Source organism: Schistocerca nitens, chromosome 1 (genome assembly GCF_023898315.1).
Source record: "Schistocerca nitens isolate TAMUIC-IGC-003100 chromosome 1, iqSchNite1.1, whole genome shotgun sequence".
In the NCBI taxonomy this organism is placed as follows: Eukaryota; Metazoa; Arthropoda; class Insecta; order Orthoptera; family Acrididae; genus Schistocerca; species Schistocerca nitens.
The window spans coordinates 993235417-993250482 of record NC_064614.1 but is presented as its reverse complement, the minus strand read 5'-3'; the positions used below and the strand labels follow the sequence as shown (position 1 = coordinate 993250482).

At 45.1% G+C, this 15066-nt stretch overlaps 1 protein-coding gene across 2 annotated transcripts in view; it reads right to left on the bottom strand.

Annotated features, from left to right (window-relative positions):
• Positions 1-4880: 4880 nt before the first annotated feature.
• Positions 4881-15066, bottom strand: part of LOC126195265 (juvenile hormone epoxide hydrolase 1-like) — a 63472-nt gene continuing 53286 nt past the window's right edge. For both annotated transcript variants that reach the window (XM_049933796.1, XM_049933804.1), the window contains exons 5-6: positions 14790-15024; positions 4881-5243 (exon numbers count right to left, since the gene is read on the bottom strand). In XM_049933796.1, the coding sequence (XP_049789753.1) occupies positions 5012-5243; positions 14790-15024 (467 nt within the window). In that variant the 3' untranslated portion in view covers positions 4881-5011. The remainder of the gene's footprint in view (positions 5244-14789; positions 15025-15066) is intronic.

Sequence of the window (15066 nt, the reverse complement as noted above, 5' to 3'; positions counted from 1 at the left end):
GGCGATCGTGGCAATCACTCGCGGTCACTGAACAACAGACAACAGTGCGAGACGTTCCGCCTACGGTATGTCAACGTTCAAGGTCACGTCTGCTGCCGGAGGGGTGGCCTTTAACTTCAACTCTCTGTGGCTCCTATCCTTGATTTGTTCCTCAAGACACCCTTTACAATCCCCCGAAGTTTGTCGCAACGTTTTTGGGACACACTGTTGAAGGATGTTGAAAATTACATGGGATGATAAGAAATACGATGCTTCTCTGCAGAACCGGCTAGGAAAGAAATGTGTGGAAAATACTGGCAAGAGGAAGGCACAGGACGATAGCACATGTGCTAATAGATCAGAGAATAATCACCACGGTACAAGAGGGAGGTGTAGAGGGTACAAACTATATGGGAAGACAGAGATTCTAATGCATGAAGGAACTAATTGAAAGAATTGGGTACTAGTGCTAGTCTAAGGTGAGTCTGACGCAGATGAAGCCGTCGCAGGCCACTTCAAATAACTCAGGAAAATTGATCACTCAAAGAAATGTCACTGTTCGCAACTGCTTACAATCGCGTTTTGTTTTGTTTCGTGCGCAAGCAGACTTTAACTGTCAGTTGTCACTGTGCATGTTAGTTATTATTTTGTTTATATCTGTTCAACAGGAGGAGGGGGTAAAAAAGCTTAGCGGTATAGGAAATAAACTATTGAACGAAAAAAGAAAGAGTCCTTTCAAGCGATGAGTTTTGCGAATGTAATTGCAGAGTACACGATACGTTTTCTTAAGCAATTCCATTGATGAATACATTTGTTGCAATATGGAATATTAATTTTGTTGGACAACAAAAATGTTCGAAAACTATAAACGTTGAAAGTCGAAAGTTGAAAACAAACTAGAGGGGTGACGGGGAGAGGGGGGGGGGGAGGGGAAGGGGCCTGAAGCGTATCTTGTAAAAGGTGTGTTAATTGTTCACTTTTTTTGTAAAAAACCAATTACTATGTACAGAAAAACATCTTATAAAACATGGAATATATTAAAAGCCAAAGAATTTAGTGCGTAAACATTGCAAGTGAAATCATGAAAGGACAGTCTCTGTGACACTTTCATTTTTTTGAAACAAAATATTGTGTAAAAGAGGACTACGTCATTTGGCAAGTCACTTCTGCTGCTGTAGACGACGTGATGGGAGGAATGTTTCCAGGGCTGCCTGTACATTGTACGATTTATTGAATAATAAGCTCAGTTTAATTTAAAAGGTCTCTGCAAGTAATTTTTAGAATTCTGTTGTTGATCATGTTAATTTTTTTTGTGTGTGTATTTTTTGTTTCACATATACGTATCAGGACTGTGCACTCATTGTTTGAGAGCTGAACGACTAAGTACTGTATCGCGCCGTGTTGTTTAAACATTAGTTTCGCACGAAGTCGAACCTGAAGTCCTTTTTATTGAAGTTCGATCTAATCATTGTTATCAAATTTTTACGTGGAAGTCAATACTGTATTTTAGAGATCAAAGAATGCTTTCAAACAACGAAGATGTACAATAACCTCAGTGCCTGATACATACAAAGCAGAAGGCAAATGCAATTACATTTGTATGATAAAGAAGACGCTACACGTTTATTTATGACGATTCATTTTTACTTGATGTATGTTATGCTGATAACTGCATCGAAGCATCGCACTTGTGACATACCTCTCCCGAAGCAAACCGTTCTCAAATGCATTGCATACTTTTTTCGTAACATCTAAATATTTTTTCCATATTTTGTTCTGCCAGTAATAAAAGGTGCGTTGCAGCGTGCAGGAAAGTCTCTGGCCTCTGAATAGCCCAGTCCCAGTGGACATGAACCCGCTTTTTTTTTTTCCTTTATTGCATTTCTATCCACCCCCCCCCCCTCACAACACGGGGGGGGGGGGAGGGGCGAGCTGGTAGCAGCGTAACATGCTGCTCTACAGCCTAAAGAAAAGTTAAAAAAACTAATGAGAATATAAACAAACAAGAAAAAAGGTCATAAAACGGTGACATTATAAAAAACTGTAAAATGGCGGAAAGTTGTGGAATCTAAAGTATAAACGCACTGAGGTGACGATGCGGATGAAGACACACAATAATTAGGCAGTGTAATGGTTCTTTATTTACGTGACCGTTACGACACTCCAACCCCAGTTCTCGATACCAGTAATATCGTACTACTTTTCTGCGAAGTAACAGACATATTTTTGTGACAATATTCACATTTGGTTTTATTAATGTATAGGTACTCCGATGTATCGATATATTACAGTGATACGGTTCTTGTGTGTATTCATTTCTGTGAGACTGTCAATGGCCCTGAGCACTATGGGACTCAACATCTTAGGTCATAAGTCCCCTAGAACTTAGAGCTACGTAAACCTAACTAACCTAAGGACATCACACACATCCATGCCCGAGGCAGGATTCGAACCTGCGACCGTAGCAGTCCCGCGGTTCCGGACTGCAGCGCCAGAACCGCTAGACCACCGCGGCCGGCGTGAGACTGTCATAATCTTTGATTTACTTGTAACCGTTTTGGCGCGAATGCCCACAGAGGAGTCCTTGTTTCACTTTGCAGAAGTTAAGTTGTTATTTCGCTTTGTAAAAAACAGTCAAGTCTTGTGTTTGGTTAAAGTGGAAGTTAAATATACACTCCTGGAAATGGAAAAAAGAACACATTGACACCGGTGTGTCAGACCCACCATACTTGCTCCGGACACTGCGAGAGGGCTGTACAAGCAATGATCACACACACGGCACAGCGGACACACCAGGAACCGCGGTGTTGGCCGTCGAATGGCGCTAGCTGCGCAGCATTTGTGCACCGCCGCCGTCAGTGTCAGCCAGTTTGCCGTGGCATACGGAGCTCCGTCGCAGTCTTTAACACTGGTAGCATGCCGCGACAGCGTGGACGTGAACCGTATGTGCAGTTGACGGACTTTGAGCGAGGGCGTATAGTGGGCATGCGGGAGGCCGGGTGGACGTACCGCCGAATTGCTCAACACGTGGGGCGTGAGGTCTCCACAGTACATCGATGTTGTCGCCAGTGGTCGGCGGAAGGTGCACGTGCCCGTCGACCTGGGACCGGACCGCAGCGACGCACGGATGCACGCCAAGACCGTAGGATCCTACGCAGTGCCGTAGGGGACCGCACCGCCACTTCCCAGCAAATTAGGGACACTGTTGCTCCTGGGGTATCGGCGAGGACCATTCGCAACCGTCTCCATGAAGCTGGGCTACGGTCCCGCACACCGTTAGGCCGTCTTCCGCTCACGCCCCAACATCGTGCAGCCCGCCTCCAGTGGTGTCGCGACAGGCGTGATTGGAGGGACGAATGGAGACGTGTCGTCTTCAGCGATAGTCGCTTCTGCCTTGGTGCCAATGATGGTCGTATGCGTGTTTGGCGCCGTGCAGGTGAGCGCCACAATCAGGACTGCATACGACCGAGGCACACAGGGCCAACACCCGGCATCATGGTGTGGGGAGCGATCTCCTACACTGGCCGTACACCACTGGTGATCGTCGAGGGGACACTGAATAGCGCACGGTACATCCAAACCGTCATCGAACCCATCGTTCTACCATTCCTAGACCGGCAAGGGAACTTGCTGTTCCAACAGGACAATGCACGTCCGCATGTATCCCGTGCCACCCAACGTGCTCTAGAAGGTGTAAGTCAACTACCCTGGCCAGCAAGATCTCCGGATCTGTCCCCCATTGAGCATGTTTGGGACTGGATGAAGCGTCGTCTCACGCGGTCTGCACGTCCAGCACGAACGCTGGTCCAACTGAGGCGCCAGGTGGAAATGGCATGGCAAGCCGTTCCACAGGACTACATCCAGCATCTCTACGATCGTCTCCATGGGAGAATAGCAGCCTGCATTGCTGCGAAAGGTGGATATACACTGTACTAGTGCCGACATTGTGCATGCTCTGTTGCCTGTGTCTATGTGCCTGTGGTTCTGTCAGTGTGATCATGTGATGTATCTGACCCCAGGAATGTGTCAATAAAGTTTCCCCTTCCTGGGACAATGAATTCACGGTGTTCTTATTTCAATTTCCAGGAGTGTATGAAGATTAATACAAAGCTGTTTTCTTGATGATGTGACAATTATGAAGAAGTATATGTGAATTTACAAGAAGTTTAATAAAAAATGTGGATCGTGAACACCAAGTCAAAAATTATTTCTACCACACCATTCATCTGATCTGGGATTGTTTGATCATTAAGAATTTCCTGAAATGCGCATTTTTTAGGTCTTCAAATATTGCTAAAATACAGATCCGGACCTTCTAGCAGTCAAAGTGGAATCACCCTAGAATCAACAAGATGAGCCATAACGACTTGACTACGTGGGAATCCATTCAAGATAAGTGCCAAAATTAATGACTTTTTTACAGTGACTTGATTATTTCCATTCTGATGATACCATCCACAGTCAATAACTTTGTTGCTGCCCGATAAAGCGAACATATGCTGCGTGAGCAACATTATTAATCTGATTTCTAACCTACTTTACAAGTGGTGGTACTGTTAGAACAGGCACAATTTAAAAAAAAACAAGGCGTCAGTCTGGTTTCTGTTCGCGCGAGATAAAAAACACAACTAGCGACAGTATGGTGGCTGTTCGCAACACTGACAGGGAGCGCACAACACTGAACACTCACTTAAAACAGCACTGAACAGGTGACACGGCGGCAGATGGGGGGGGGGGGGGTTAGGACCCGGACCTATGAGGAGGGAAAAGGGGGGAGGAGAGGAAAAGGAAAAAGGGGGAGCCGATGGAGGGAGGGGAATTAACCCTCTAATATCGTCACATTCTTCAGTGCACGAGTTAAAATGTTCTTAAAATCATATCTTTAAAATGATAACAATAAATGTTGGAGAATTTGACGAACCACATTCGCCTCTTTATTGATATCGATTATTTACAAAATTGCATCCACTGAGAATAATGAACGCAGACTGGGAAACTGATGGAAGAAGCAGTGCGCCCCCGCACGGACGCGTCAGCCGCTGCCGCTGCCGCTGCCGCTGCTGCTGCGCTGCCGTATCGCCCTGATGGACTCCCAGACGTCGTCGGCGAGCAGCTGCGGCTCCTCGAAGGCGGCGAAGTGGCCTCCCCGCGGCAGGACGGTGTAGCGCACCAGGTTCACGTGCTTGTCGCGCACCAGGGACTCCGGCGTGAATATTAGCTCGTTCACGAACTGCGCGCACGCCGTCGGGGTCACATTTGGAATGCTGAAAAATAGGTAATTACACTCGTGTTGTCTGTAAACACATCCCTCCTCTTTATTCCGTCTTCGTGTAAGGGCGCAACAAGAAAACCTCCTAAGGTGATCCTCAATACACCTAACATTGAAACTTCCTGAAAGACTAAAATGACACACTGGGCCGGAAACAGTTTTTCGCGAACAACACTCTTGCCAACATTACTAACGGAACGCGTCTCGCTGGCTGACTCAACCAGATGTAAAAGTGTGAAACCGGAATTTCCCTATAGAAGGTGCTAGCCGTATGTGTAGGGTAGAGAGCCTGTATACAGAGAGAGTGGCCATAGGTGAAGTTGCCCGTGATTGGTTGATTAGCTTTGGCGCCATTTTTCTGCCAAACGTCTCTCGCGCTTCTTATGTTCGCCGTGCTTTTGAGTTGAACTGAAGTTCAGAGGACTTTTGGAAACGATTAAAAGGTATTTGAATTATTGAAAGACTTGTTATGCGTGGTGCACGCATGTTCGAGTTAGTTGTATATCGTTTTTAGTACGTAATTAGCGTTTGCGATCTTAAATACGACTTGAAATAATGAAGCGTTTTGTGATGAAGTCGGTAGGCCTACATGTTTGAAGTAAACACGTTAGTACTTGTACAGAATTGGTTTTGACATCTGTAATTCGTTCTGCAGACGTTTGTAAACGATGCCAGGTTGTGCTGCATTTGGTTGTTCCAATAGAGGCGAAGGTGGATTTCGCATGTTAGCATTTCCACGCAATGGTTGCTGAAACATTATTCCTAGTAAATAATTGTAGGTACTCTTGAAGACAGTTTTTAATAGGCCTACTTACTGTGGGGTAGAAGGGATACGGTAGTTTTCTTGTTATATTTGGTCGTTATTACAGTAGCCTACATTTAACATTACCTGATTTTTGTAATCTTTTTCGTTTGTTATCTACGAGAGGTATTCAAGTCGTAAGCAGTTGTTTACTTGTGACATGCATAAAGTTTGAAGACGTGACAAGAAGTACTAATACGTCTCACACTTTTTTCATGTCACAAGTAAACAACTGCTTACGACTTTCATTCATCTGACGTAATACAGGTACATTAAATCTTTAGCGTTATGCACTTCCGATACAAAACAAATGCTATACACTATATTTTTTTTATTTACGTTACTTTCATTGCAATATGTCTAGTAAACGAATTTTAAAGGAGATAAATCCAAGTAACGAATAATTTTTACAGCCACTGTATCAAATTTTCCTGTGCTGTACGTAGTAGGCTACTATGAGTATATTATAGCTATAAAGAAAGGCTTTTAACGAATGATTTCGCCATATTGTCTTGTGCTTTTGATTCGGTGAATGTGTACTCCACTACTGGCCCGCCCGCAGTTTGGCAGAAAAATGGCCGCCGTATCGTCCGGCTGGCCACTCTCTCCCTATACAGGCTCTCTAGCGTAGGGCCCATGAGACCGCGTCTGCAGCGCCATCTGCTTTCTATAAAGGCTGACGACGGATGTCAACACACAGTAACCCGTAGGGTTTTCTATTATCATTTGAAGAAAACTGCTGCAGAATCGCATCGACTGCTTGTCGAAACTCTCGGCGAGCATGCTCTTGGGAAAACACAGTGTTTCGAGTGGTTAAAAAAATTCATAAGTGGTCATTTAGACGTGAGAAACGACGAGCTCGGGAAACCACTGAAAAAGTTCGAAGACAACGAACTGCAGGCTTTATTGGATGAAAATTATACTCAAACTCAACAGGCACTCGCGGAATAATTAAATGTCATGCAGAAAGCCGTTTCTTTTCGCTTGAAAGATATAGGAAAGGCGCAGAAAGTGGGAAAACGGGTTTCGCATGAACTGAATGAAAGACAGCAAGCAAATCGAAAGATCACTTTTGAAATGCTGCTCGCCAGATACAAAAGAAAGACGTTTCTCCAACGAATAGTGATAGGTGATGAAAAATGGATATATTTTGAGAATCCTAAGCGTCGTAAATCGTGGGTGAATCCAGGTAAACCATCGACATCCATTGCAAAACCAAATCGCTTTGGAAAGAAGACAATGCTCTGTGTTTGGTGGGATCGTAAGTGTGTCATCTATTATGAGATGCTAAACCTGGTGAAACTGTTAACATTGATTGCTAGCAACAGCAAATGATGGATTTAAATCGAGCATTGCGTGAAAGACGACTGGCATATAGAAAAAGGCAACACAAAATCATATTGTTCCATGATAACGCCGCATCACACACACCAAAACGGGTCAGAGCAACGATCGAGGCGTTCAGTTGGGAAATACTAGGGCATGCGGCTTATTTTCCAGACTTGGCTGCGTCCGATTTTCATCTATTTGCATCACTGGGCCACGCTCTCGCTGAACAACGCTTTAATTCGTATGAAAATGTACGAAAATGGTTCGCTTCAAAGGAAGAAGCTTTTTTTTTTTTTTTTTTTTTCGTGGCATTCATAGCCTGCCGGAGAGGCGGGAGAAATGTATAAATAGAAATTGAGATTATTTTGAATAAAATATTGTTTATCAGTTTCAAACAACAGACGTGTAGTTATTGCAACCAAATTCCGGTTTCACACTTTTACACCTGGTAAGTAGACAGGATACAGCGGAGAGCGGATTTACCACTGCCTTCTGATCGTTACCGTAATGTATTTCTCACCCTGTAGTGGAGTGAATGCTACAATAAAACTAATTTGCCGATAATGCATTGCTGTTAAATCAAGTTCCAGTTCTAGACACAGTTTTAACACAAGAACTTCCACTACAGCATGTACTTCGCTGGAGAGAGACAGATTCATTTCGGAAGCAACCCATAAACTATCCACCGCTGTATTACTTGGTACAGAGATGTTAGAATATCTGCAGGATAATGCAAGAACGAGAATACCCCAGGCATATCATTCTCGTACGGAAAGACATAAAATTACTAAAGGACACATTAAAAATGGCTCAAAGTATCTCACAAAATTGAAGTAAATTTGGGTGTTAGATAAGTATGATATGTCCCACGTTATTTTTAATATACAGGGTAAGCCACCTAAAATATGCACAGCAGAGATTGCGGAAATGGAAAGTGCTATTGATGCGCGGTTTTCACGGAATGAATTGGTAGTCAGGGTCTGGTATTGCTAGCCAATCAACAGATTGTAATAATACTCTAGAGTATTTTCTGTGCAAACATTCGCATTTTTAAATGGAGCAATGCCTGTTGACAATAACATAGTAAAGGTAGGGTAAACTAGAATGTCGTTGGTGTTTGTTGCAGGATTCTAGTGCGAGTCGTTTACGAGATATCGTATTTTGAAAAGTTCTCATACCGACACTTGTATAATACAATACATGTGGTAGCACACACTAAAGAACAACGCAAATGTGTACACTAGGTATGTGGATTCTGACTAGTAACGAGACAACTGACCATCACAAGCTGTGTTCAAAATGACCACCGGCAACGGCAATACACGCTTCCAGTCTGCTATCGAACGACTTCTACACACGTGCTAGCATTTCAGCAAAAGTGACCCAGTAGGATGCAGCAGTACGTCGTTGCATATCATCGAATGTTCGTATGTCCTTGTAGACAGCTCTTTCAGCTTTCCCCATAGCAAAAGGCCTACAGGCATCACATTCGGGGAACTGGCCGGCCAAGGTACAGGTACTCTGCGTCCGATCCAACGATTTGGGAACAATTCGTGAAGACATGGTGTAGTACTTCGTGCGCTATGGACATCCATCATATTGGTACCACTGTGGAAGACGGCCTTTTAGGAGGCTGCGGTACTTACGCGCGTTCGGTGTTCCGTATATGAAACACGTGCCTATGAGCTGATGGTTCACTATCCCACACCACACGTTTACACGGCATGGACGCTGACGTTCCACCTGACGAAGCCAGCGGGGATTGTCAGCAGACCAGTAGTGCATGTTTCGGCGGTTTACCTTGCCATGACTGGTAAATGTGGCTTCACCACTAAACAAGATACCCTGTTTTAATGCCCATGTACAGAAAGTAACATGATTCTCATAACCGTTTCCATGCAGTTCTTTATGGGGAGAGATGTGATGGGAATGGAACCTATGTCGATGGAGAATGCGTGGGACTCTTGCCTGACTCATGTCACTTCCTCGTGCGATTGCGCTGGAGCTACCGTGCGGATGAACTACAACAGCACCAAGAACATTTGTTTTCCCCTCTTTTGTCGTCAACTCTTTCCTTCTGTTACGTTGTCTAGGTGTTACGCTACAACTTTCACGACACTGGCTGAAGACGCTGATAAATAATTGCCGAGATGGTTGACATGTATTGGGATATCTTGCCGCGAATGGCACAAACCAGTGTCCGTGTGGAAATTTTTCAAAATACGATATCTCGTAAACGACTCACAATAGAATTCCGCAACTAACACCACTGACATTCTAATTTACCCTACTTTCTGTCTGCTAATGTCAATAGGCATTGTCCAATTCAAAAACGTCTATGTTTACACAAAAACAGACTTTAGAAGTGCATTACAATCTGTTTATCGAGTAACAATACGAGCCCCTGACTACCAATCCATTCTGTGAAAACCGCATACCAATAGCACTTTCCATTTCCGCAATATTTGCGGTTCAAGTTTTAGGTGATTCGTCCTCTATATAGCGACAGTCTCTTGAGAGAGTGGAAATTCGTAGGTCACTATGGTTTAAAAATATCATACGAAACACAAATAAACGCTTGTTCGTCGCTGATGACCATGGAGATCGAAACGGATGGGATGCTCCCTTTCCTAGATGTTTTGATTAGAACACGAGCTGACGGCACTTTGGGCCACAGCGTGTATAGGAACAAAATTATGGCAAAAGTATGGCGTGCTCAAAACTCTTGTACACAGAGATGACACCCTCTCCGACAGGGACAGTCTCCAACAAGAACTGGACCATCTGAAGACCGTGTTTCGGAGGAACGGTTACAAGGAAGGGCAAATTCGGAAGGCTGTACATCCCAGACCTGCAACACCGGCGGAAAATGAGGATGAACCTCAGGAGGAGGCGGCCTTGGCTATTATTCCGTTTTGTGGGGCCTTATCCGGAAAAATTGGACGCAGTTTAGGTAAACACCAAGTGAAAACCATCTTCTATCCTCCAAGAAAAACCAAGAGCCTTCTTGCTAGTGTCAAGGACAGCCTTGGTCCACGTAAATCAGGGGTTTATCAGATACCTTGCCAATGCGGTACTGTATACACAGGGCAGACCATTCGTACCATTGAGGACCGATGCCGAGAACATCAACGGCACACTAGACTGCAACAGCCCAGTAAGTCGGCAATCGCTGAGCATTGCCTGTCGGAACTCCACAGCATGGATTATGACCAAACCAAAGTCCTGACACAGACTTCCAAACACTGGGACTGTGTCATCAAAGAAGCCATAGATGTCAGAGTAAGGGAGCCACAACTAAATCGTGACAGCGGTTACATCCTTAGCAAGGCGTGGAAAACCGCGATCACCCGGATTAAGAAGAAAAAGGATATTTCCCAGAGGGTACCGACTTCGGGGGAGGAGGGAAGAACAACGAGAGCGGTGCCGGCAGACTCCTCTGAACGAGAAGACCTAGGACGCAGCGCCCAGACGGCGGGAGAACGGACGCTGTACGTGGACCGAGCGCGGGACGCGGACCGCACTGACTCATAGGAAGCGCCTGAGGGAGGAACGGGAGAGGGATTGTCCTATATACACATGGCGCCGGCCCACCGACGGTCAGTACGTCAGCGCACCTGATGACGGCAACGTGGTCGATTGCCGAACTATTGTGTCCTATGCACACTCATACCAGGCTGTTCACCCGAGATTTATTTCGTCATAAAATACGCCTGGAGAAATTGAAGAATCACAGTTAATTACATATTATGATGAAGATAAACTGCAACTGCTGTCCACAAACTAAAGTTACTATGCCAGATCTCTGTTGCTAAGGCAAACGTAATTGCATTTCCACGAGTCAAACATATAACATAAAAACTATCATTTATGAATGATAGTAGAACAAGTAAAATGTTTTCCTATCTTGGAAATTAAATAAGTTATCTAGACGATCAAGATACACATAAAACGTGTAAAACTCGAAAATATGTAGACCCTATCGCACTGTAAACAGAACTTTAAAACATAAGGAGAGGAAATAAACTAAATTTTATAAAACTATGACAGTGTAACTTGGACATTTACTGAACAAAACGTAATATTCGAAGCATCTGAAATGAGGTTCCTAATAGCTGTGAAACGACGCGGAAAATTAAATAACAGTATATATATATTAAAGAGAGTTGAAAGGTGAACCAATAAACAATAGAAAAGATGAAAATAGGTATAAATTGAAGGATCATATGGAAAGGAAATCTTAGTACTCTATAACAACGCATTTCATTTCAAGCAGCCACCGTACCTGAACTTGACATTTCAATATTAGAGATAAGCTTATGTCTCAGAAAGTCATCTTCATCTTTGTCTATCAATTATCTGTGAAAGACATTTCCTTTCCTTTTTTTGTTAAACTAATAAAATTTATATTCCTCTCTCATTCTTTGAGCACTGGTGATATAAGTTTGTATCATTCCTGTGATTTGCACTCTGTGTTAAATACACTCCTGGAAATGGAAATAAGAACACCGTGAATTCATTGTCCCAGGAAGGGGAAACTTTATTGACACATTCCTGGGGTCAGATACATCACATGATCACACTGACAGAACCACAGGCACATAGACACAGGCAACAGAGCATGCACAATGTCGGCACTAGTACAGTGTATATCCACCTTTCGCAGCAATGCAGGCTGCTGTTCTCCCATGGAGACGATCGTAGAGATGCTGGATGTAGTCCTGTGGAACGGCTTGCCATGCCATTTCCACCTGGCGCCTCAGTTGGACCAGCGTTCGTGCTGGACGTGCAGACCGCGTGAGACGACGCTTCATCCGGTCCCAAACATGCTCAATGGGGGACAGATCCGGAGATCTTGCTGGCCAGGGTAGTTGACTTACACCTTCTAGAGCACGTTGGGTGGCACGGGATACATGCGGACGTGCATTGTCCTGTTGGAACAGCAAGTTCCCTTGCCGGTCTAGGAATGGTAGAACGATGGGTTCGATGACGGTTTGGATGAACCGTGCACTATTCAGTGTCCCCTCGACGATCACCAGTGGTGTACGGCCAGTGTAGGAGATGGCTCCCCACACCATGATGCCGGGTGTTGGCCCTGTGTGCCTCGGTCGTATGCAGTCCTGATTGTGGCGCTCACCTGCACGGCGCCAAACACGCATACGACCATCATTGGCACCAAGGCAGAAGCGACTCTCATCGCTGAAGACGACACGTCTCCATTCGTCCCTCCATTCACGCCTGTCGCGACACCACTGGAGGCGGGCTGCACGATGTTGGGGCGTGAGCGGAAGACGGCCTAACGGTGTGCGGGACCGTAGCCCAGCTTCATGGAGACGGTTGCGAATGGTCCTCGCCGATACCCCAGGAGCAACAGTGTCCCTAATTTGCTGGGAAGTGGCGGTGCGGTCCCCTACGGCACTGCGTAGGATCCTACGGTCTTGGCGTGCATCCGTGCGTCGCTGCGGTCCGGTCCCAGGTCGACGGGCACGTGCACCTTCCGGCGACCACTGGCGACAACATCGATGTACTGTGGAGACCTCACGCCCCACGTGTTGAGCAATTCGGCGGTACGTCCACCCGGCCTCCCGCATGCCCACTATACGCCCTCGCTCAAAGTCCGTCAACTGCACATACGGTTCACGTCCACGCTGTCGCGGCATGCTACCAGTGTTGAAGACTGCGATGGAGCTCCGTATGCCACGGCAAACTGGCTGACACTGACGGCGGCGGTGCACAAATGCTGCGCAGCTAGCGCCATTCGACGGCCAACACCGCGGTTCCTGGTGTGTCCGCTGTGCCGTGCGTGTGATCATTGCTTGTACAGCCCTCTCGCAGTGTCCGGAGCAAGTATGGTGGGTCTGACACACCGGTGTCAATGTGTTCTTTTTTTCATTTCCAGGAGTGTAGTAATGCTGTTTTTCTTATTTCCTCTTTATTTTGGCAGCATTGTACGAAACCCTGCTTCCAGAGATAATGAAGTTTGTTTTGTATAATTTTTAGCCTGTAAATTAGCTGGAAGTAATCAGTCCTGTGACGCGAGGATCGCGTGCCACAAGTGCGCTGTCTTTTTTCCATATTTTAAAATAAGTCCGATTATAATAATTATTATTACTATTATGCAAAACTAACTCTTTGCATCAACGATAATACGGTTTCTTGTCACCAGGCACGCTGCTTTCCAACGACTGTTTGATACGAAGCCAGTTCTTGCTCGAGAATGAAAGTAAACTCAAACGAGTAAAAACAATTTTATTCCGTAACGAAAAACTGACAAAGCTAATTCCTTCTTTCAAATGTTATGATTACACGTTTTCTTTTCTTATTGGCAGTTTAATGTATCTTTCCTTCGACAACAGTTTACTGTCATTAACAAACTTAAAATAACAAAACCTACGCAGGGGGAGAAAGGTGACAGACTGTGTTACAGGACCCGAGAAGAGAGGGCAGGAATAAGGCTGACCCACGAAGATAGAACAGACATTACGCCTGATCCCTGAAAGGGAAGATGATGATTCTAGTCCTGCAAGATACGTGTGAGAGCCTCTGGATGTTCGGAAAACAGGAAGGAAACAGTTAAGGTATCTTTGATTTTGTTATCGACATGTCTCAGTCGATACGACTGTTGCTGGCGAAAGGCAAGACTGACGCAGAGCTTTACCCTGTTAGGAAGCTACACTACAGTTAAGATACCGTTGTTGAGTGAAATCTAACATGCCAGGTGGCTATAATAAAAACGCAGCTAGTCACACAGGTCCAGTATGAGATGCAATTATCTTATAGAAGCAAAACCTGGTATATATTTTAGTGCATTAACGCAGAACCGAATTACGCTGGGAAAAATTAGTTCCAGTTTTGGCCAAAAGGTGCAAACCTGGCTCTGTGGATCTGCCGCTTACACAATTTGCTCAATATGAGTACCGGAGACGTCGACGAGATGCTGTACAGCGCTAGATTTGCACCTGGTGGCCATAACTGGAACTATTATTTTTCCAGTGTAACTCTGTTCCGAATTAACGCATTGGCTTATTTATCAAGTTTCTCTGCCATATGATAGTTACAGCCCACGCTGTACCTCCGCGAGTACTTGCACTTTGATTATAAGCACCCGGTACCGACATACTTTTCAACAGCAGTAAAAAATTGTAAGAATTGAGCTTCCTTTCACAAAAAAGAAAGGTAGTAGAAAACAGTTAGTTTATCTTTGTACTACGCATTAACCTTGCTGAAAACATAGATTCATATGAGAGTGAACTGGGTACCACAGACGATAGTGCTGCTGTGTGAGGACGACGCCATCGACCACGTAACGAAGGCTAAGGTGTACTAAGTCGTAAGCTAGTTGAAGTTGACGCACATAACGCGACAGGAATCTCGAGAAGATATTATCAACTACAGTTGAGTGTTACTTACGACTCAAGATTCAACGCGTATTGCGCCTTATTGAAGGACTCGCTGTACAGTCGGACTGAGGTGGTGATGGAGCCAGTGACCCAGTAGATCATGATGTTGTCCAGCAGGTCAGTGAGGGTGTACTTGCGCGTCAGACCACCGTCCGGGAGAGACTTCCAGCTTGGATTCGTCCACGTGGAGAATTTTTCCAGGATGTAGGCAGCCAACGCTGCGGGCGAGGTCTGCAGAGCGATGCCTGAAACAAGGATGCTTACAGACACATCGCATTCAAGCACAC